The sequence below is a fragment of the Podarcis melisellensis genome, assembly GCF_964234715.1.
Source record: "Podarcis melisellensis genome assembly, chromosome: 6".
In the NCBI taxonomy this organism is placed as follows: domain Eukaryota; kingdom Metazoa; phylum Chordata; class Lepidosauria; order Squamata; family Lacertidae; genus Podarcis; species Podarcis melisellensis.
The window spans coordinates 52058695-52082921 of record NC_138538.1 but is presented as its reverse complement, the minus strand read 5'-3'; the positions used below and the strand labels follow the sequence as shown (position 1 = coordinate 52082921).

At 44.5% G+C, this 24227-nt stretch overlaps 1 protein-coding gene across 1 annotated transcript; it reads right to left on the bottom strand.

The window, feature by feature from the left end:
- Window positions 1-80: 80 nt before the first annotated feature.
- FAAH (fatty acid amide hydrolase) lies at window positions 81-24219 on the bottom strand. The gene is made up of 15 exons (XM_081913967.1): window positions 23912-24219; window positions 20566-20679; window positions 19233-19376; window positions 18109-18242; window positions 15826-16032; window positions 14999-15039; window positions 14190-14314; window positions 12676-12801; window positions 11856-11953; window positions 10601-10700; window positions 10173-10213; window positions 9039-9078; window positions 7645-7753; window positions 422-567; window positions 81-318 (listed from the first exon to the last, which is right to left on the bottom strand). The coding sequence occupies exons 1-15, from the start codon at window positions 24077-24079 to the stop codon at window positions 190-192; spliced, it is 1722 nt and encodes a 573-aa protein (XP_081770093.1). The 5' UTR covers window positions 24080-24219; the 3' UTR covers window positions 81-189.
- Between the last annotated feature and the right edge of the window lie 8 nt (window positions 24220-24227).

Below are 24227 nucleotides of genomic sequence, written 5' to 3'. Positions count from 1 at the left end.
TACAAAGTTTTGAAAGAAGATGAACTATCACCTCTGCTGCGTTGTTGCAGCAAGCCCACAAATGACCACCAGACACAAAAGCACCTCAGTTATTTAATCAAAATAGGCACGGACAAGTCCATGGTTATTATGGGCCTTCCCAGGTGCAGGCTGCAGCTTCCTGTCATATCAGTTTCTGCAATATGTCATTCAATTCTTGTTTGATTTCTCCCGGGTCAGTTTCTCCACTTCCTTCATGAACCGGAGGCACAGCTCATCTTGCCATGGTAAAGCTACACACTGGACGGCCACAGGGAGTCCCACAGCCCCTTGCACTGCCTGCAGGGACAGAACAAGGCAATAAGGCTTTTTTTCCTACCAAATAATGGCTTCTGATGCCCACTACAAAGCAGTTGCTTCCAAACACAACATGGCGACAAACCTTCGCAAAGACCTTGTCCCACAGATCATTATAGTGCCCTCTGAAACTCTTCAGCTCCTCCTCATCCTCCTCTGTCACCGACGTGACAGGTACCACCCCGGCGGGGAAGTCCAAGTAGTTATACAAGATGGTGTAACTGGCTCCCACTGCAGAGACAAAAGGACAGGTTAAAACTTTTAAGTATAGGTAAGGGCACCTGGTCCAATCTCTTTGGCACTTTATCTAATCCCTCTACAGCAGAAAGTGCTATACGATTCACCACTACGAGTCCTACATGACAGATTCTCCTCCTTCTCCTCCTTTTACTGGTGAGAAGACCGACTGGAGAAGTCAAGACTTCTCTCAAGCAATGAAAGATGGACCACTTCATATAGGGACTTCTCCATGCCAGTGGCACTCAATAAGAGACTGCAACGTCTTTCTGGATGGGATCAATCCCCATGGGATCAGATTGGCCCATACATAGTAAGGCCCTGACAAATGTTACAGGGGAAGCACCCACTGAACACATGAGGGGATGAAATCAATGCAGCGCTAAGCAATTGTTCCATCAGCACAAGGGTTCCTCCTTGTGCAACATAATATTCTCATTCTTTCTCTTCCTCCTTCCCCCAAATCTGTCCTACGTGTTTCCCCAACACTCCGGGGAGTATTTCAGGAAGGTGCATGGAGCAAGAAGGGTGAGAAGTCCCATTGCACCAGTGGTCATCCTCGTGCTAATGCAACAGGTTTGTTGAACACCACCAAAGCTGAATTACACTAGCACTGCCACCATAGAACTGAGACAGGTGTTTGACAAGAACATGGGCCGCTACTGCAAAATCTCATCTACACAATTACTCCAGCACACAAGTACACTTGCTCTCACAAAAGGGGTATAGATTCGCAATTATTCTAAAGCCAGAGCTGGCATGGGAATAACCCTCCCACCCATCCAAGCCCAGCTGCAATCCTTGTGACAAGTTGCTGTGAACCCAAGGGCTTTCACATGCTGCTGGATTCCAACTCCCATCAGCCCCAGTCAGCATGGTCAGGGATAATGGGAGTTGTAGTCCTACATCTAGAGGGGCACAGCTACCCCACCCTGCCTTAAAGCATGCTGCTACACAATGTCTTATTAGCACAGCTGACTTGGCCTGGATCATCTTATTGCATTTTTACATTTATATTTGGAGATGGAGCAATATCAGATGCACTCATAGCAAAGGGCTTGGTAAGGCCACTTCCGCCATAAGAGGAGGTGGTGGTGTTGTGGGCTCTCACATCCCTCCCCGTGCGCAGAGGGTGGGTGGCCAGCCCTGTGCGATTGGGGTTTCCTGGCTACGTCAATGGCTGGGCCAGCCAATCCAGTCGGTCAGGGGGTGTGGCCTGCCCATTAAAGGCAGGGCGCAGCCAGGAGATCTCTCTCTTTTGGCTTCCAGTGCTGCACATCCTGGCAACTATCCAATTGTTTTGACTGCTCCTCAGTCACTGATGTAAGGCCCAGCTGAGCCCTGGGCTACTTTAAAAGGACAACTGTTCTTGGGTCTGGTGACTAGCAAGTTTCAATCAAGGAGTGGTTAAAGAAAACTGCTTACAAGCAAAACTGGAGCAAAGAAACCATTTCCCAAGGCTGCATGACAAAAGCCCCTCTTCAGGCATCCTACATTAGGGTTCAGTCAACAGGTGAGGAAGGACAGCAGCAATGACCAGGTTAGCTATGCTCACCTCTGCCTGGCTGCTGTTCCAGTCACCTGCCATGCACTGGAAGCCAAACTTCAGAAGCAGTGAGCCTCCTGTACTCAGATAGGTTCTCTGCTGTTTTTTAGAAGCTTTGACAAGCAGGCTCTCCACTTTGGAAGTTCACTCTCCAAGCTTGTGGAGGGGGGCAGAGCTAATGACCTCCCTTGAGTCTTTGCTTAACCACTAATGTAGAATGCTTGAAGACAACCAGAGAGATATTTGCTCTCCATTATGTTTTGTTTGCAATTCCCTACTCAACAGTGACTTAGAGAAGAAGTACTAATACACTGAATGTATTTCCTATCAGGGTTTTTTTTTATTATTATTGCATTGCTGTCTTGTACATTCAGTTAGAAGTACAGAAGTACCATCAACCTCCTCCTCAGGTTGAGAAGATCTTCTGCCAAGCACATGAATGCCACTACACATCACCCAAGCATATGTGCCTTTTAAGTAGGAATCTATTGCTGCTAAGCCACACTGACTCATAAAAGGGGGTTAGGTTGTGCAACAAGATATACTGTACATCCAGTCCACAGAGTATTGTCTGGACAATAAAGAGGCTTCTGTGAACACAAAGGTTGGCCATTCTTGGCTTAGAACATCAGAATGCAGTGCAAGTTACAGTATACATGAAAGTGTTGTTGATAAGCAGTGTCCAGTGCACAGCGGAATGATGAGAAGTATGAGCCAACATGCTCTATACTACTTTATTTACAGTTCAAAGCTGGTAAGTTACAGAAAAACATTTTCCCTCTGCCGGAGCAGAGAAATGCATCATCTCTCCTCTAAAGCACAGAGAGAATCACCCAAACTGAAACTGCAAAGAGCAGTGAAAAACAGGAAACCAGTGTACGTCACATCCAGTCTCCTTTCCCGTGGGAAAACCTCCAACAGTACATCCTGTGGAATGTAGACGCCTGTCTTGTGACAAGCACTTCTGCTGCTCAGTGAGGGAAGCAGAAACCAACATCCTCCCCCTTTCTGTGAACATCACTGGGCAGCGTGTTCGTACAATATCAGTACAAACCCAACTTCTGCACATAGGTACAGTGTTGATCCCTTGATACAATCTTGGACAATACATCAGCAGGAATTTCATTACCTGGCATATAGGACACCGTTACGAGTCCCTTCTGAATACGTTCCCTAGCATGTTGCAACTTCAATTGCAAGTGCTTCGTGCTTTGCTTACAACCTTCAGAATTCAGCAAAGCCAAACATGCTTTGTTGTCCTGGTAAACCTGGATTGGACATTTGACAGGAATTTTCATGTCTTTGCACAATTGTAACAACCATTCACAATCTTTAAGTGAATAAGACAGTGCATTCAGTTCAGCTTCACAAGTACTTAAGCTAACTGTTGTTTGCTTCTTGCATGACCAATCAAATAGACCCTGATTGTACTTATAGCAAACTCCAGATGTACTTTTCCTGTCTGTAGTGTCACTTCCAAAACTTGCATCTGCAAATATCTCAAGACCACCAGACTTCTGATTGTTAAATCTCAGTCTGTAATGCATAGTGCCTTTCAAATACCGCGCTATGCGTTTCAGAGCTTTCCAATCCTTAACAGTAGGATTGTTGACTTGTCTGCTTAGCAAATTACAGCTTACAGCAATGTCTGGTCTTGAACATCTGGCAATGAAGTTTAGCTTGCCTAGCACACTTCTGTACAGTGTAGTGTCAGAAAATGCTTCTTCAGTGTCATCTACCTGATAACCTGTTATCATCGGTGTGTCCACAGGGTTAGCATCCATCAGGTTTAGTTTGCTTAACACATCAGCAATTTTCCGTGACTGGTGTACTAGAATGTTACCATCTTGATCTCTCTCTATTTCCAGAGATAGGTAGTTGTTTACCTCACCAAGATCTTTCATGTCAAAGTGCTCTTTCAGTTGAGCTAGGGCGTTATTGTACATTGTGACATCTTTCCAAAAGAATAAAAGATCATCAACATAAAACAAACAATACAGTTTCTTTTGCCCCTCCTCTTTGACAAATACACATGGATCAGATTTCCCTTGCTTAAAACCTAGAGAAAACAATACTTCAGTGAGTTTTGTGTGCCAACACCGTGCACTTTGTTTGAGACCATAAATTGACTTCTTCAGAGCACAAACAAATCCCTGTTTTACCTGTACGCCATCAGGTGGAAGCATATAAAGTGATTCACCTAGAGATCCGTACAGAAAAGCTGTATTCACATCATGGTGACTAATGTGTAGATTTTCCTCTGCAGCTAGCTTGAGCATAAGCCTAATGCTCTCATACCTCACTGTGGGTGAGTAGGTCTCGTGATAGTCTTCACCTGGTACCTGTGCAAATCCTCTGGCTACCAATCTGGCTTTGTGTCTGACTATCTTGCCATTTTGATCAGTCTTCGCTTTGAAGACCCATTTGCTTCCAAGCAATTTCATTCCTGGAACTACTGGAACTAGGTCCCATGTTTTGTTCCTTTCCAAGGAATCAAGCTCAGCCTTCATGGCATTTAACCATGGCTCAGCTTCCTTTGAATCCAAATCCTGGATTTCTTGGAAACTTGAAGGTTCAAAAACCTTCTTGGAGCTTTTAACAGCTGTTACTGCTATCTTAGCAAACTCATCAGCAAATCTCTTTGGAGGTCTGCCTTTTGTGGCTCTCTGTGACCTGCGAATTAGCCTTAGGTCTTCAACACTCTCCTCTTCCTTCTTAGGAGAAAAGTGACCTATTGTGAACAATGGTTCCTCCAATTCCTGATCAGAGCTTTCAGAGGGTCGCATAGAGGCTTTCGCACTCTTGAAATCCTCTGAATCACTCGATTCAGTTTCAGACTCAGAATCAGAACCTTCATCAGTGGGTGTGGGTTGTTGCGGTTGCTTTTGACTATCCTCAGTCTCATCACTGTCATCAGGATAACATTGGAAAATTCCCACATTCTCCCCCCACTTGGCATTGTACTCAACACTTCTTGTGAGCTTAATTTCCTTAGAGTCAGTCATCATTATTCTGTAAGACCCTTTCTGATAACCTAGAAAGATACCATGCAATCCACGCTTGTCTAACTTGGAGTTTTGTGGTGAGTGAACCCACATGTCCGAACCAAAAATTTTCATGTGTTTGATGTATGGCTTCTTGCCAAACATCTTCTCATAGGGGGTACAACCAATCGCTGAAGATAACCTGCGATTATAACTGTAAGTGAAACATGAGAGAGCTTCGGCCCAATAACTCTCTGGAAGATTTGCATCATGCAGCAAGGTTTTTAACCCTTGAAGCAATGTCTGATTTGCTCGTTCCGCAAGTCCATTCTGCCATGGCGAGCAAGGACTAGACAAATCGTGTTGAATTCCTTTCTCAGCCAGAAAAGCTTCAAACTGCTGAGAAGTGAATTCTCCCCCCCGGTCAGAGAAAAGAATCCTTATCTTCTTACCATGCACATTACCCAACCAAGCACAGAATTCCTTGAACCTAGGAAAAGCCTCTGATTTCTGCTTGAGATTGTACACATAAATATACCTGGAAAATGCATCAAGAAGAACCATGAAGTACCTATTTCCACCCAAAGAGGGCGCTAGTGGTCCAACCAAATCAGCATGAATAATTTGGTATGGTTCTGTAGCTTGCCTACTAGACACCTTACCTTTCGCAGCCATTTTCACCTTGTTTGCTGCGCATGCCTTGCACTTCATGTGATACCTGCAGGGTTTAATAGTCATACCTTCAACCAAGGCAGGCATTTTAGATACTGCCTCAAAATGCAAATGTCCAAATTTCCTGTGAAAATCGTGAATACATTCTGCATGCAAACTTTTGTTAGAACCTGCAATGCAACAAGTGTCATCCTGCACAACATCATCATAATACAAAACAAACAAACGATCAACAAATTCAGCATACAATTGATAATCATTTTTCTTTGTGATGATGCACTTATTGTTCGTAAAGGAAACGTCTATTTTCCGCTCCATCAGCTGTCCAACGCTAAGCAGATTATGTTTCGCGTCCGGCACATAAAGCACGTCCTGTATCGATAAGTCCAAACTGTGAAGAACAACAGTTCCGTAGCCTTTACTGGGGATTGTGTGGTCATCCGCCTGGTGAATCGCACCTTCCTGCGGTGTAAAAGACACGAACAGTCGCTTATCGTTGCACATGTGGTGCGTTGCAGCTGAATCAACAACGAAGAAAGATCTAGACGTCTTCTGGACCTCTGCAACCTCTGCAACCTCTGGAGCGAAGCGTGAGACCATTGCCTTGTGCTGCGTTGTCCTGGACACCGGACCTTTGCCTTTGCTCTGGCCTTTTCCACGCGATGAGCTTCCACTGCGCTGCTCTGTCTTGGCCCTGGGATATTTGCATTCCCTCTTCATATGGCCTAGACGTCCACACGAGTAGCATTTCACTGCCTTCAAAGCTTTGGCGCCATCTGGTGGTTCCACTGCACTATGGGATGACGTCTGTGAAGTCTCCCCCTTTCCCATGCAGCCAGCACCCCGCCGATCTGCTCCATTCTGAATCATGGCAGTATCACAGGCTACTGTGAGTTGAGCATTTGGCTGATCAGTGGTATCAAATTCCCCACTTGCTTCATCCAGCCTTCTGCAGCTAGCCATCACTGCTGCTTTAAATCAAGCTGCTTTAATCCAAAGGCAATTTCAAAACAGCCTCTGCCTTGCCTGTGCCTCTTTGCTTATCTGCAGCTGCTTCAAACTGCATTCCAAAGGCAAGCTCAATAGCGAAAGTCCCCAAGTGCTTTCTCTATGTTGCCCTTTAATTCTAGCTGCGTCATATCTGCAGCTGCTTTGAAACAACAGCATTTCTAAAAGTTACTTTCACTTTCCCAGCCATCCAAGCCACTACGCTTGTGCCGTGGAAAACGGCTTTAAAAGTTCAAAGTCCAGCCTTAAAGCCATTAATTAGAAGCTGGCAGGCTTCCCGGAGCTGTAGCACATACCTTCATCAATCATTTTGACGCGCAGAGCAGATACCGTGCGTTCCGTCTCTCTGCCGCTTTCCGATGCTTTGCCGGCACTTCGTCTCTTGCTCCTTTGTTCCTCTGCCAGGAGCCCGACTTCTGAAGACCAATCTCAAAACACTGCATTTTTCTGGGCCCGAAACCAAATGTTGTTGATAAGCAGTGTCCAGTGCACAGCGGAATGATGAGAAGTATGAGCCAACATGCTCTATACTACTTTATTTACAGTTCAAAGCTGGTAAGTTACAGAAAAACATTTTCCCTCTGCCGGAGCAGAGAAATGCATCATCTCTCCTCTAAAGCACAGAGAGAATCACCCAAACTGAAACTGCAAAGAGCAGTGAAAAACAGGAAACCAGTGTACGTCACATCCAGTCTCCTTTCCCGTGGGAAAACCTCCAACAGTACATCCTGTGGAATGTAGACGCCTGTCTTGTGACAAGCACTTCTGCTGCTCAGTGAGGGAAGCAGAAACCAACAGAAAGTACTCCAACATATACCAGTGCCGTCTGGAGACTTCATTTCCCATGCAATGTGGAATTACCTGACAGTCTCCCAGGGAACCCAATCTTAAAAGCAGGACCCAGGGCAGGACAAAGCACCACATCTAGATCTAGCCTCCTCCATTCACCAATGAATTCCTGGCAGTATTCCTAAGAGGGGAGAATAGTTAAAAACAAAAACAAAAAAAAAACCAGCAGCAGCAGCAACAGGCATACTTCAGCATGAGTGGCTGCACATGACTGGCAGCAAACAAGAATCTAACCGGAAGAACTAAGCATGGCCCGACCCCCAAAATTCCTGTTAAGTGAGTGGCAGGATCCAAGCATCAAATCAAGCATGAGCATAATGACATTCTCTCCAAGGCAGCAGAAATGGGGATGTTGGGGAGAGGAGAGTAGCCTGGAGCCGCACAGAGTTTGAAGCAGGAATCAACTGCTTTGGGCTCGCTTGCGATAAAAAGCAGCAATCAAAAGCCGTACTTAAATAAAGCCCCTTTAAAGTTGCATGTTTCTAAAATCCTCTGCAACTGTCACTTCTGCTGCAGGCACATGGAAAGGTGACATTTTAAGGGGGGCTTGGAAAGCAGCAGCAATTTCTGATAAGGAATCATCAGCAAGCCATTTTGTTAGTGCCCTTGCAGCTTGAGTCCTCTTCAAGGACACAGTTCAGAACTCTGGAGAGCAGCCAAGACCTGCCATATTGGGATCAGCCTCCATAGGTCCTCTCCACCCGATTTCTTGTCTACCAGATGTGGTCACAGGAGCAAAATATGCAGTCCCTCTTCTCTGCACATGTTCCCATTTGGATGTAAGAACATAGGACGGTGCCTTAGATTAAGTCAAGCATCTGGTCTCACCCAGCAGTGACACTCTGGGGCATCAGACGGGTGTTTTCTCTCAGCCCTACCTGCAGAAGTCAGGGATTGAGTGTGTATTCTGTTAGAGGTTTAGAACTTTTAAAGCTCTGGGGTGGACCAAGATGATATAGAGCAATTCAGATCCCAAAGTGACCAAATGAAGTTCATGACTAATAATACACTGCAGTTGTAACTCTCAGTTATCTCCAAGGATGTTCTTTGCATGACAGACACTCCAGTAATGTCTTTTAACACTGATTTCAATGTACCAATGTACAGCATTATTTAAAATGGAAGGAAGGTTTTGTATAAAGCTATGTCAGAACTAGACCTCACTTGGGTACATTACTGGGGGAAACAGCTGCAGAAGGCTATGTGAGTAAGCCTAGAAAGTTGGCTGGATTTTCATATTGCAATCTGAAATAAAACAGATATTGTAATATTTCTCATAGGATGGAAGATTTTGGTTCAAGGCTGACAAAGGTTATAATAGCCTTTCCCATAAATTTCTTGGGACATTTATGGTGCTTGAAATACTCTTAACAACAACAACAACAAAAACCCTAAAAGGAAATTACCTCAATTTCCGTGTGAAGTTCCCAAAGCTCTTTCACAGACCTGAAAATTCAAAAAGAAGCTGCAGGTGAATGAGAAATTGGTGAATTCAGCCTTTATGCTCATCATTTGTACCAAGATGGTGCCTTCCAGGTGTGGCAGACTACAACTCCCATCAGCATGGCCAAAGGTGATGATGGGGTTGTAATCCACCACATGAGCTTGTCACGGCCTATGCTACAGGCAAAACTACACAATACCCAAACACTATTTGGTTTGCTAAGGTAGCATATATGGGACTGAGGGGCCATTCGTAAGGAAGAAGGGATGAATGGTACAAAACCCCATCCATGCTCATGAATCCACCTGTGCCTCCATCAAACTAGGTCACACATCCACACTCCAGTGACCAGGGTTGCTTCCCATTTTAAAGATTTGCTGAGGAGGAATTAAGAAGTAACCAGGGAGGGTTAAGCACCTTCCTAGGTCCCGCCTCAGTTCCCCCCTAAATGCACCAACCTATATTTGCACCACAAGGGCAGCAGGGATCAGCGATTAGAAACTGCATTTCACCCCCTTAATATACTACTGTGCATTTAAAAAATTTAAAAATTAAATTTATTATGCTTTTTTTTTAAAAAAGGCAGCTATTGTACATTTTAAATTTAGAGTGCATTTTTCCAGAAAAGCTAAAGGAACTACTTTTCAATAGGCATGTATAGAATTGCACTGCTAAGACTCCTGCACCAGAACTCAGTGAGGCCATATGAAAAGCCAACCCCAATCTGCTTTGATCTATGCTGAAATTTGCAAGCACTGGAAACTAGCCATCACCTGGACCTTCACAGAAGTTACTTAGATCAGGTAGTGTGTGGGGAGGGGGGAGAAATCAGTGACTGCTCCTCCCAGCCATTCCACCCTCAATGACATCTCCTGACTCTTTGCTCCCAGGTTGTGTGGCAGACCAGGTGACCTGCCTGCCACAGCAGGCAGGGAAAGTAGAGAACCAAGTTCAAGGAGGAAACAAGTGGGAATCATTGCCGTTCTCGTCTTTCCACTGCAGTTGGCATTTCAAATGGGACATGAACAACATAGCTGCTAACAATGCTAGCATATGAAAGCTGTAAGCCCACCACACCCCCATCCTGAAGCCTTACCTCTCATTTATGCTTGCCAGCATTTTGGAAATACGAAGACTCTAAGGAAACAAAGAAAGGACTGAAAATGCCCATTACATAAACAGAAGTGTACCTTCCATTTAGGAGGTATAACATTCTTTTTTATTATTAAGTAAATAAATCATCCTTCACTAGTGGGTCCCAGGGTGGGTTACATGAATTAAAAATGTTTAAAACTGTTTTTTAAAAAAACAACCGCAGTCACAGGAATAGAGTTGATCCTGAAAGCACACAAAGTCAAAGGTAAAGAAGTGTGTCTTCAGCATTCCATTGCACTGAAATGCAGTGCTAATCAGAACTGTTGCCCATTCACCAGGACTAAAAAAATCCCTCCTCAAAAAAATGCCAACAGCCATAGGCTGCCTTCTTCAGCAAAGCAAGACAGGAGCTAGAGAAGGGGAACTTACTATTGGCTTGACAATGCAGGACAGGAGGCTTCGAAACCAATTTGGCAACTTTGCTAGAAGCACCAATTCCTTTGCTTTGGGATCCACAGACCCCCCTTTGCTGAAAGGCAACCAAGACAATTTAGGTAACACAACCCTGAGTGAATTTTATGTTATCCAAACCTTCCGCCATTTCAGCTCCACAGAACCATCAGCCATGGCTACTGATGTTCAGAACGGAACACTGATCGCTTAACAAAAAGATCCCTTCTTGTCTGGCATGCAGAGGCAATCACTGTAGGTTATATGTTGCCACGTGACCCGGAAGTGTCTCCGGACAGCGCTGGCCCCCGGCCTCTAAAGTGAGATGGGCGCACAACCCTAGAGTCGGACACGACTGGCCCGTATGGGCAGGGGTACCTTTACCTTTTATATGTTGCCTATAGCATATGTGACCATTCAAAAATGTTTTCAGTGGTCCTTAATGTTTTTGTTTTACAGTGGTACCCCGGTTTTTGAATGTAATCTGTTCCAGAAGATCGTTCGGCTTCCAAAACGTTCAAAAACCGAGGCACAAAGGGCCGTCTGCAATTTCCATTGAGAAAATTGAAAAACACGTAGCAGAAGCTGTTTGACTTCCAAGGTGCATTTGAAAACGGAAGCCATTACTTCTGGGTTTCTGGCATTCGAAAACCGAAATGTTCGGCTTACGAGACGCTTGAAAACTGAGGTACCACTGTATTTCTGATCACACTGTTCTCCTGCTCTGCTGTTTGCCATCCTGACTCTTGGGAGAGAAAGGACAGAATGGAAATTAAAATGCTGCACAATAACATTTTTTAAAAAATACTTTTATTTGCATCAGGTAAAAATCCTGATGGTTTGCTTTTTTTTTTTACTATGTTTTATATATACTGTAAGCTGACCAGAGTGGCTGGGAAAACATATCCAGATGGGCTGGGTATTATTATTATTATTATTATTATTATTATTATTATTATTATTCCCCTTGTCCACCATGCAGCAGAAAGAACTCTGAAACACAGCAGGATAAAGAGAACAGAAAGGAAAGAAGAGGCAGTGACTTCACCAAGAAAGGTATGAGCGAGATGCTTAGCTAAGTAACCAATGCAAAAAATGGAAGCAGGATCTTGCTGATGAGTAAAAGCCTTTGCACCCAAAGTAAGGTAAGTAACCAATCTTCTTCTTCTTCTTGGGGTTTAATGGTGTGGGTGCATATACACATGCCAGCATTTATACATACAGGAATACTTACAAGCCTTCTAAAAAAGTGGCACAGCCATCAGCAAACAAGCCCTTGGCAGAAATGCTGCACATGAAATCATCTGTGCGGCAGGGCTTAAAGGGGACCAGCTAGAAAACGAAAGCGAGAATGCAGAATGAGAATCTTTCTCTCTGTAATGCCATACAAAGGTAAACTTCTGACTTGCAAAAAAAATAAATCACTCATTCATTCTTCATGGAAAGCATTTTGCAAGAACAGCAGCCAACCTTCCTGGCAGTGACAACTACAGCAAGATCCAGAGAAGGAGGCAGATGTTGTTTCTTTCAAACAACCCTCAACTGAAGCTATTTCTTGCTAACCAGATTCTGGCATTCTAGAGAAGTTGGAGAAGTTTCAAAATTTTCTCCCCAAATCATGTGGTGAAAAGAAAAGAAGTAAAATATCCATCCCCACTTAAATGAAAGATTTCTGTATGCTTGAGTGAGGAATACCGAGTCTAAAGCCAGACACAAATAATCATCATGCATTGTCCATGTTCAGGTCTAGGATCAGCAGATAAGCTAAAGAAAATGGGAGGCATTAAAGTTAGCATAGTGCAGCAAGTCACAACCCCACCTTATCATGGCATACTGGTCATTCTGAGTTCTCATTCTTTAAGATGTAAAGCACCAGAAAAAAAGGGAAAAGGGAAAAGGAAACACATTTAAGGACTTTTTTCTTCTTCATTAAAATATGACTGACTTTCTACTCCTTCATTTCTACTTCTTAGCCACCCCATCTTCTCTTGCCCAGGACATCAATGGAATTCCTTCAATAGGTGGTGTTTATAGGTGTGGAGACAGATACATACCGTGTGGCCAGCCTTTTCCAGAAGTTGCTTGGTTTCCAGTACAGCCCGTCTCATGGAAGGGCTTGGCATAGTGAAGGAATCTGTGACATAGTAACCTATCCGGAGGGGCTGAGAACTGGAGTACACCTAGATAAAATGATCACAAGGTTAAGAGAACAGTTTGGAAATCAAAACATAACATAATCATTTTGGAGTCTTTAAAGACAGATGCACTAGATCAAGCTTTTAAGTGTTGACATCTTATCCTCCAAAGAATCCTGGGAGCTGTAGTTCACCAGCCACTAAACTACAATTCCCAGGACCCTTAAACTACAGCTCCCAGGATTCTTGGGGACAGGGTTGTGCTTCAAATCTATGGTCTGAATGCAGCCCCATTCTCTACTAGTCAATGATATTTCTCAGAATAATCCCATATCCATGCCAAGAGAAAGCATCTTGAAAATCTGAATTCACAGTGTACCTTAAGCAATGATTGCACTACATCTGCACAAGTCTACTTTTCACAATAGGTGATGTTGTGCCATTTTCTACCCATTTCTGTAGGGAGGAATGTATCTGAAGAACACCATTATGCAATTTCTCATGTAAGTAGGACCCTTCATTTTCCCTCACAAGCTTGTGGGAATAGGATGAGGACTAGGGAGGCTTCCGGTCTGATCCAGAAGGATTTACATGTTGTTCTTAACCTCTTTCACCCCACAATACCCTTGCCCTCAGCACAGACAGTCAGGAATACAGGTCCAATGTTCACAGACATCCCCCCCAGACTGGAATAGACCAATAAACTGCACAATCTGGGATGGCAGCAGAACTTAAAATATGAGCCAGAGCTGCCTGCTAGATCCTACTTTAAAGTGCCAATGCTGTGTGAGGTATTACTATGGAACGCATCCTCCGAGTGTATGAAGAGAGCCTGTTGCATCTCATCACAGCACACTCCAGCACACCTGGGATTAGGGTGAAGGTTTCTAGGGCAGAGGATATAACATTCTCCATAGAAATGAGCACCAGAACCTCCATTTTGTGAAGCTCAAGGTTTGCACTGCAAGGAAAGCACTCTTATTCCTCTCAGACCTTAGTCACCCCAGTTCTTTCAAGGTACAAAGGGGGTCCATGCCAACTAGGCTCGTCTCCTCCCCATGTCCAGCCTGGACATCTGCAGAGAGGCAGCCCTCATGCATATATAAGCTGCGCCCATGAAGGATCACTCACTGCAAATGTTTGTGCTGTACACACACATCCCAGGTTTGGGGCTAGTCATAGAATCATAGCCAGATTGCACGGGTAAAGGATTTAGACAACCCCCTCCCCCCAATGTTCAGCAACTAAATAAATGTGTGTCTGTCAGCAGTGAATACTGTATGTTAAACTCTTGAGCATCAGTACAGAAGGTGTTGTTTTTTTATCCCACATATTGGAAGTGGCCCAAAAGGAAGGGCAGAGCAATGTTACTGCTTTCACCATGCATCTGATTATCATAAAAAGGAGGGTGCCTTTTCCTTCAGCCCTCTCACCTGCTCATTGAAGGGGAGGGGAGGCACTGTGGGATCCAGCCGGAACATTTCATTGCACAAGAGAGCTCTTAAGCAGAGAGCTACGCTGTCAACGTCTTTCGCCATTGGCCCTATGCCAGCAGTCGCTGGAATAAAAAATAAAAGAGAACAACAAGTCTTGACAATAGGATCGTCTTTCAAAACAGAGAAAACACTTCTGGGAGCAAGGCATCATGGGGATCAGAGCACTAACTGAAGCTCTTTCACCACAGAAAGCAAGGAAGAAGAAATCCAGTAAAAGCTAACTCATAACAAATTGCCCTGCTGTCTAACACCCCTTTAGAATCTCTTCACCATTTAATAAACAATGAAAACTGAAGCCTTTAAAAATAACCTGTGATATCTGAAAAGCAAATTAAATACTACTGTAAAAGGAATTATGGAAGAAGCTGGTCAGTTATTTATTACAGGAAGAGTGTGGGCTACATGCAGACCTCAGCTCAGAGAACTTTCTTGCTAGAATTTCCACATCTGCTGCCACCCAAAAATCACTTCAGTTTTAAAAAAGCTTCTGGTCCTCAGGACTGAAGATTTCTACTTCAACATGACAGCAAAATATCAACACACATCCCTAACAGCATGTTTTTAGAACTCATTTTGCAATTTTTAAAAGGATGACACAATAGACTGTTGTTGTTGTTGTTGTTGTTGTTGTTGTTTTAAAAAAGTGTATAAAGTTAGGTTAACCCATTACTATGTAAGAATTCAAAACGACCACATTTCCACCACCTAGACATCTCACTCTTTCCAAGCAAATGATAATCACCAACCTGATTTCTGCCCACGAATGCTTGGTATAATTCCTTTTTTGCTGTGAAAAGATCACCAGAGAAGATGTTTCAGCACAGCTTTAAGGGTTGCTGGTTTCCAACACCTAAGTCTCCATTGTGTTCTAACAGGGAATCTATTCCCAGACCCCAGCAGAGATGCTGCTTCTCAACCCTTTGAGGGTTCTCTCCACTGAAGAAGGGATAAATCTTAGCCAGCAATCTAACGCATCCCATTAAAGGAAAATCTCAAAAGGCCTTTTGTCCAAGCAGGGAAAAGTTGAGAGACTGGCAGAGTAAATCCCATTAAGTTCAATGCAACTTACTCACAGATAAGAGAGCATAGGATTGCTGCCCATTTTGAAAGTGCACATCAGTAAAAAAAAGAAGAAGGAAGGAAGAAAGAAAGAAAGAAAGAAAGAAAGGAAGGAAGGAAGGAAGGAAGGAAGGAAGGAAGGAAGGAAGGAAGGAAGGAAGGAAGAAAGAAAGAAAGAAAGAAAGAAAGAAAGAAAGAAAGAAAGAAAGAAAGAAAGAAAGAAAGAAAGAAAGAAAGAAAGAAAGAAAGAAAGAACTCCCCAACAAGTTTACTGCCTGTGTAAGAACTTAAATTTGTAGCTTCCTGCTCCAAGGGTTAACAGCTTGCCTGATTCTTGGGAGTCTTCTGCCTTTATGTGTACAATGAGCCTAGATCCTGCGAAGAACAGCCCCCACCAGCCCCCAAGAAAGGCTTTAGATTATATATATATATATATATATATATATATATATATATATATATATATATATTAAGCTTAAATGCTGTCTTTTAAGGCTGCAAACTTGCACTGTACCTAATTCGGCCACCTGTGGTTTTGAATCCACAAATTCCACAGAAAGCAGCCGGGATACGTATGCTGCCTCCTATATCTGTACCAAAGCCCAGGATGGATCCTCCGCTTTTAATAAGAGCACCTTCGCCTCCTGAAGAACCACCTGGACTTTTGGAATGATCCAGAGGATGGAGCGTCTGACCAAAGATCAGATTGCTGCAGTCATAGCTAAAAACACAAGAGAAGGCAGTCAGGTGATTAAGCCACAGCTAAGTCAAATATACCTTGCCGCCCCCTATCCCAGATAGGATCCGTGACATGGCTGCAGCTCCCTTGCCCAACCCCCTATATAAATATATTCATTTACTTATTTCATAACACTTATGCACCACTTGATTGGATAAAACCCTCAAAGCAGTTTACAAAAAAAAGGATAAACTCATCCATAAGATGAATCAGTAACAATCTAAGACTTTCAAAAAGTAAAATAACAATAGACTAAAAACAGGTTAAAACTTGCATCAACTTTCTAAACATCCAGGTAGGCTTGCCTAAACAAAAATGCTTTTCGCAGGCACCAAAAAGTGTACAGTGAAGGTGCCTGATTTATATCAATAGGCAGGGAGTTCCAAGGTGTAGGTGCCGCCACACTAAAAAGTGAGGAAGACTAGGCCAGAGGGTACACACACCATCAGCTCCTGATAGAACTAGTAATGGCCTGAGAGACTTGTCAGTGCACCTGATTCCCACCTTCCCTGGGGCTGCTGAAGACCTGTGTGCACTGAGGGAAGGCAGAACTGAGGGAGACCAGGCCACGGAGCACACACACCACTGACTCAGGTGGCTCAAGAGGATTCTGCCACTGTACTTTTTATATAATGTAGTTTTAGTGTTTTAAAATTGTAACCCCCCCTCAGGTGCCTTGGCAGAAAGGCAGAATTAAAATCCAGTGCATAAAATAAACAAATCCTGTCATTATGTTCCAGTCTCAGATATTACCCTGCCCTATAATCACAAGAATTCATGAGGCACCTAACAAAATATGGAGTCAGAACAAACCCTTTTAAACACCAACAAAATGAAACAATCAGGAATTGTCTAATGAAGCATGATGCAAGTTACCAATCCTTTCATTACCACAGAGCTGCCCATCACAACAAAAGGGTTGGGTGGACAGTGGGTTGAGAGAGGAGGTGGGGTCATTTACCACTTGACAAGCAGGAAGCAACTATTCCACAGCTATTCAGAGGCTGATTTCAAGAGAAAACAAAGCTATAGAGAGCTCTGGAAAAGTCTTGTTGCCTAGCTAACAAAACCACTTGCCACACTCCACTGCAATCACAACAATGCCCAACAGTTTAAATGCCTAAAAGAACAAAAAAAACCCACATTTGTGATTGTTTCTAGAAGGCCCATTTTAAACCATATGGGTGCAGTTTTGCAGCATTCAGTTCATAACTTCTGTCTGACAGCATTTGTTTCATCTTCTATTTATACGTAGAAAAGTGCTTTCACACATCACATAGTCATCCCAGGCTTCTGATGTCTGAAAACACCTATTGAGTTTAAAGAATCAGAGTAATCTAGCCCAACCTCTTGCCAATGCACAATATCTATAGACTGGAGTTACTGATACTAGAATTCTTAACACTCACAGTATTGTGAGCATGCAAAGTAAGAAGTTTCCTCTGATATATGCATCACTCAGCAAACAAAGGGAGAGAGTATAAATTCCCTCTTTTGCTTACTCTTCTTCCTAGAGTAATAGGCTCGAGCAAATAAACTGAACGAAAGCTACTCTCTGGCAAAAGGAACAGAAACAAGTGTAGTTTATAGTTCCTTAATGGAGGCTCAATTAACTTACAAAAAATAAAACTCCATTAAAGCATAGAATCAGAGTTGGAAAGTATCTCAAAGGTCATCTAGCTGCCCCCTACTGATCAAGGAAATCCATTGATACCTGGTTTTTTAAGCAGTCTAGGTGACTACCTAAGGAAGGCAAGCCCGCCCCCTTTCTGAAGCCATCTGTTCCACGGATGAATAGCTCATACCATCAGGAAGTCCTTCCCAATGTTCAACCAAAATCCTCTTTCATTTAATTTGAACCTGTTAGCTCTGGATCAACAGATAAGAAAAACTTTGCTCTACCATCTAAAGTATGTGACTTCAAACATTTGGCTGTCATGTTGCCCCTGAATTATCTCTTCTTCAGGTGAACCATATTCAACTCCTTTCCTCATAGTATTTGTTATTTGTGTAAATGCCCACACAGAAATATAGCAAAGGGGGCGTTATATGATTTACCTCAATAAAGACTGGGGAACATTGGTTTTTACAAATGGAATTGCTCCTTGATGTTTCAACACCTGAACGACAACCGCATCTGTTGTTGCAGGCAGGTTGAGATGCTTCACCAGGCCCAGTGTGGAGTCATGGCCCTGGGGGTGGGGTGAGGAAGAGAACAGAGATAAGATATCTGGTTCCTACCCCAGATCCTTCAGATATCAAACAGTAATGCTGCCTGCAAGTCACAATGCTCTTTCCCATATGAATTGGCTAGTAATATTCCTGATGATGGAGAGTTTTTTCCATGGAGAAATTTGAAGCGAGTATCAGTTGTATCCAACATGGCTACGTTCATGTCAACATGTACACTAGAAGGCTAACAGGTCAGTCCCACTGCCACTGTTCAGCAGGGTTTCCCCTCCACACAGGATTCTAGCACAGCAATAGGTTTTGTAAAGGAATTGACCCAGCACAAAGATAATGCCCCACAATGTGCAGGAGGGCATTCACAACCAAACACATATCTCCTACTACGATGCAACTTGAAAGAGGATCTTCTGCAAGTGATGGGGCTGGATCTTGACACATATGAAAGCAATTAGAAGACTGATCATCACATCAAATTATGGAAGCTCCACTATGCAACTGCCATGTCACACTGAAAAGCTGCCCCCAAATTAGGAACAGCACATCATCCTGAATGAATCAGACCCCAAGAAATGGGATCCAAGTAGGGTTGTCATACATTGGGAATTTCCTGGACATACCCAGAATACTGCAGTCAGAAGCAGTGTCCAGGCAGAAATCAGCAGAAATTTCCAGGAAAATCCAGACATATGGCAACCCATTATTTGTGCCGCTTTTCCTTAAAAACAGCTTTAAAATGTCAAGAACTTTGGCCAAAAACAACAACCTTTGTGCCCTGATCTTCACTTTCTGAAATATGGCAACCTTAGATCCAAGTCTCATTTCTGCAAAAAGTATAGACATCATGCTACATTGCCAGTCCCACCCTGCCCCTCAGATTCTGCTAAATAAGACATTTGCCTCAGCAATTTTTCTAAGACATGGTTTCTCTACAAATTTACTGGTTTGACACATGAGCACAGGGCATTGTTGCCCATGGCCAAGATTGGTGGTACCTTGCAGTCAATGGAGTCCTTGATGCTGATGGGAATGCCATAGAGCAAACCCTTCTTCCCCTGACTTTTCACGTGCAGAAGCTGAGACTCACAATCTTCCAGATAATCAGTCACACAGTTGACATCTCTAGTCACTTTCAAGGCCTGTGAAAAGCAGGAAAAGGCAATCAGTTCAACCCACCTTCTGAAGCAGTCTGTTCTACAGCTTAGTACCTCATATAATTAAGACATACTTCCCAATGGTTAAGTCAAAATCCCCTTTTATGTACTTGGGAGTTTGGGTTGTACCCACTAGAGCAATAGAAATAAAGTTTCCCCAGCCCAGAGTGGGGCAGAAATATTTATTATTATTATTATTATTATTATTATTATTATTATTATTATTATTATTCTTCCACCATCTATGCAACTTATCAAGTTTAATAAACAAAATGAAATAATGTGTTTGTGTGAAGGGGAGGGGTTATTGTTTTATTTTATTATGTATCTTATACTCTCATTTTATATTTTGATGTTGTGAGCTGCCCTGCTATCTTCAGATGAAGGGCAGTGCCCAAATTTAATTAATAAATAAAAATATTTGAAGACCACTGTCATATTGCCTCTTAACCATCTATTCTCCTGGCTAAACATAGCAAACTCTTTCTTCTTTTCCTCATAGGATTGGATCAACAGGCCCCTCACTATCCTTGTCCTCCTCCTCTGGACTCTTTCCAATGTAAGTTAATTTTCAAACCAATCGGTTCAGGGTTGGAATGCAAGGGAAATCCATGTTGGCACACTGAGCAGCAGACCGAAGTTCAGACAAAGGATTTCCAGTCTGCTATGTAGCATTTATTTGCTTGAGTGACAAAACCACTTCCATTCCCGCTGTAGTACTAAGTCCCCAGTGGCACACAGGGAACAAATTAAGTGCAAAACATTGTGGACAATATTGGCGCTATATGAACAACAATAACATAGATGCAAAAACCTTCAAGCATTCAACATTTACAAAGCACCTAAATTTTTCTAAGCACTGTACAGGTATTATAATACACATTATACAGTGAGTCTGCAGGCAGGGTCTCATAGCCAGGATACAAGAAGTGGGCAGGGAAAGAAACTGGGGCAAATAAACAAATCCAGAAAATAGCAGCAGAGTGATTTTTCAGGCAGGGAGCAGGAACACAAGCTCCTAGCAGCTGTCAATAGTCGGGGTCAGTTCCCTTTCACCCTGGATTCCCTTGAACAAAGGGCACAGTTTACCAGCCAAAACTTCACTCTGGCCATCACATTCCCTTCCCCACACTCAATTCCCTTTGCTTTTGGTGGAATGTCAGCCACACCTCACCTGGTCCATGTAGGCATAGAGGACATTCTCAGGTGAGAGTGATCCATCCCTCAGTTTCCCACAGAGTTCAGGAAGAGCCAAAGACAAGATGGGTTCCAGTTTATGACCTGGATTCTGAAGGAGAAATAGTAATAATAATAAAAAATTTAAAAACTATCAAGTCCAGTGGTGGTTTTTTTTGGGGGGGATACACATACCCCTAAACATTTTGTGAATCTAAGTTTGGCCTCATTGAGGGGCAGTACTTCAATATGAGTAGGAAAATGAGAGTACCCCTAAACACTGATCGAGTCCATTTTATATATATATATTTGGCAATCATACTACATTGCTGACTCACACCATATCATAAAAGCAAGTGCTTGTGTTTCAACACAGCAAGAGGAGGGATGCTGCTAAAACTATTTTTGTTGCACAACCTAACGCAATCTTCTGGAAAGAGTACTTGACTCGATCTGAAGATACTGATCAAAAAACATGCTTTCAGCAACTCTCAGACGCAATTACTCATTGGCTGGTAACATGGGAGCAGCCTCCTTTGCAAGACTGATTCAGGCTTGACTGCATCCATTTCTTGGATAACAGCAACCTGCTCCAGCACTGGGAATGGCATACATCCGGGGGAGTGGCTGGTGCGCGTCCCAGGGGGCATGGCTCACTACCCGTGGGGGCGTGGCATGCATTGTGGGGGTCACATTGAGCGGTGTGCGTCCCAGGGCGTGTGCGGCAACCACAGGTGTCCCAGGGCGTGTGTGGTGAGCACCAAGCATCCCGGGGGACGGGGGCAGCCGCGATGGAACCACCCCCCTGATGGCACCCGGGGTGGCCCACTCCCCCCACCCCCACCTTCGTCCACCAGTGCTTCCAACACTCCATCACATTAAGATTAACAGCCAGTGGAGCACTTGATGACATGGCCTGATGAATTCCTCTCTCTCTCTCTCTCTCTCTCTCTCTCTCTCTCTCTCTCTCTCTCAAATCTTGATTACTTGGAGACTGGACTTGTTGTGGCCACATTGTTTCTTCACTGTTTCTTCCATTGCGCTCTGGGACAGGTAGGTGGGTTGCATTTCAGGGTCTTGTACTGTCCTAACCACGCTTAGCGAGGGAATCACACTCACTCCAAGGCCACTTGTTGAGTGGAACAGTGGGTGGGATGGCCCACACTTCCTCCCCACTCTCCCTGCCCTACCACTGAGCACTTATGGTTGAATTTGCAACCATATGTTTAACACACGTAAGATGTGATTGTGATGTACCTCTGAAAGTACACTGGGAACTTTCCAATTCTTTGACCTAAGCCTTCTTGAGCTTGAAATCTACAACATACTTTAAAAATCATCATTATCAGCGTTGTGTAATGGTTAGAGTAGGACCATGGAGACTAAATTTCAAATCTCAATTCACTCAGGAAGCTCACTGAGCAAGTCACTTTTTCTCAATCTATTTTGAACTGTTAATTACGGTAAATAAATCGAAGCCTTTGATTGGATTGTGATACCTCAGTCACCAGCCCAGCCCAACTGACATAAGTTTAGCAAGCAAAACTTTCTTCACCATCATTCTACCACATTTCAGTGCTTGGCTGTTCTTAATACCACAAACCATGGTAAAGGACCCCTGGACCACAAAGTCCAGTCAAAGGTGTGGGGTGTGGCGCTCATCTCGCTTCAGCCAAGGGAGCCAGCATTTGTCCACAGACAGCTTTCCAGGTCATGTGGCCAGCATGACTAAACCGCTTCAGGTGCAATGGGACACCGTAAGGAGTGCCAGAGCGCACAGAAACGCCGTTTACCTTCTTGCCACAGCGGGACCTATTTATCTACTTGCACTGGCGTGCTTTCGAACTGCTAGGTTGGCAGGAGCTGGGACAGAGCAACAGGAGCTCACCCCATTGTGCAGATTTGAACCGCCAACCTTCCGATCAGCAAGCCAAAGAGGCTCAATGGTTTAGACCACAGCCCCACCCGCTCCCACCACAAAAAACCATGGCAGCAGAGGCAAATACAGTGGTACCTCGGGTTAAGTACTTAATTCGTTCCAGAGGTCTGTTCTTAACCTGAAATTGTTCTTAACCTGAAGCACCACTTTAGCTAATGGGGCCTCCTGCTGCTGCCACGCCGCCGGAGCACGATTTCTGTTCTCATCCTGAAGCAAAGTTCTTAACCTGAAGCACTATTTCTGGGTCAGCGGAGTCTGTAACCTGAAGCGTATGTAACCTGAGGTACCACTGTAGATTTCTGCAGGCACAAGCTTTTGTAGACTAAAGTTCACACTTAACATGTTTGTGTCTGGAAGTTGCCACAAAGTACATGGTAATGAGTCAAGATCAATCTAGTGCAGGGGTCTGCAACCTTTAAGACAAAAAGAGCCACTTGGATCCGTTTCCGAAGGGGGAAAAAACTGGGAGCCACAAAACCATTGCGACATTTAAAACAAATATATCTCCGGAGCCACGATCTGACAGCGGGCAGGAAGGTGACGTTGGGACGGTGCGTGACTAACGCCATGCGACGTCACAGCCAGTACAGCGCCCGCCACAGTGGGGAGTGTCGGGGAGCACAATGCGCCTCCTCCCCTCGCTAATATCCGCCCCGGAGCCGCAGCAAAGGTGTAAAAGAGCCACACGTGGCTCCGGAGCCGCGGGTTGCAGACCCCTGATCTAGTGGGACGTATTTCTGCCCACAAATGCAACTGTTGCACAGAACAGAGTCCATGCAGCTTCTCTCTCTGCCACAGCACTGTGAAAAGGCACAGCTCCCTTTTAGGAACCCTTAAAGCACGGGCAAACGGAATCAATCTGGGGGCCGCCATCCCCTTCTGGGGGCCAAGTACCAGTGGTGCACAGATTCAGAACTTAAAGTGAGCAGAGCAATGCATGTAAAAATTGCTTTCATACAACAGACTAGCTTCAGCGCGCAACACACAGACACACCCCTTCTCCAACTTCCATCCAGGAAAAGTAATTGAATATCAGAGTCCAAGGACACCTTGCAACGGGAGGAGTACACGCACCCACACACACTCAATGAGATGCTGAAATAGGGCCAAAGGGGGGGGGGCGGCTGGGAAGAAGGAGGCTTGGTGTGTGCATTCACACACACACCGGGGACAGAGGCTTCTCACCACAGCCTTAAAGTTACAGGAGGAACCTTCGACGTTAGGGCTGCAGCTGCCTCTGCCCCCCGTCCCCCTCCGGGGGGGACAAAGCCAGCCGGTCTTTCCGCTTCGGGGGTTTTCCGACGACCCTTGCTCGGTGCCTCCAGCTGCCCCGTCCCTCCCCCCCACCCGAGGCAGGAATCAGGTGCGCTCAGCGAGTAGCCGCTTCCAGCCCGACGCCACCTACTTGCTCTTTGAACTTTCGGGCAGCTTTTAGCATTCGCTCCAGCGCGCGCTCTCGCCTTTCTTTCGCCTCTTCCACCTTCCTCTGGACTTTCCTCCCCCGCCGCCATCGCAGCAGGAGCACCGTCGCCGCCGAGCAGCACAAGAGAGCCGAGAGGAGGCTGACGCTCATCCTCGTCAGGATCCCGCGCGGCTATTGCTTCGTCCGCCACCTCCGCGGCCAGCTGACATCTCCGGAAGGCGCGGCCCCCGCAAAGGGCGGAGACTGGATTCAGGGGCTTGGACTCCCGCACGGATTTCTCCAAACGCGGCGCCCCGGA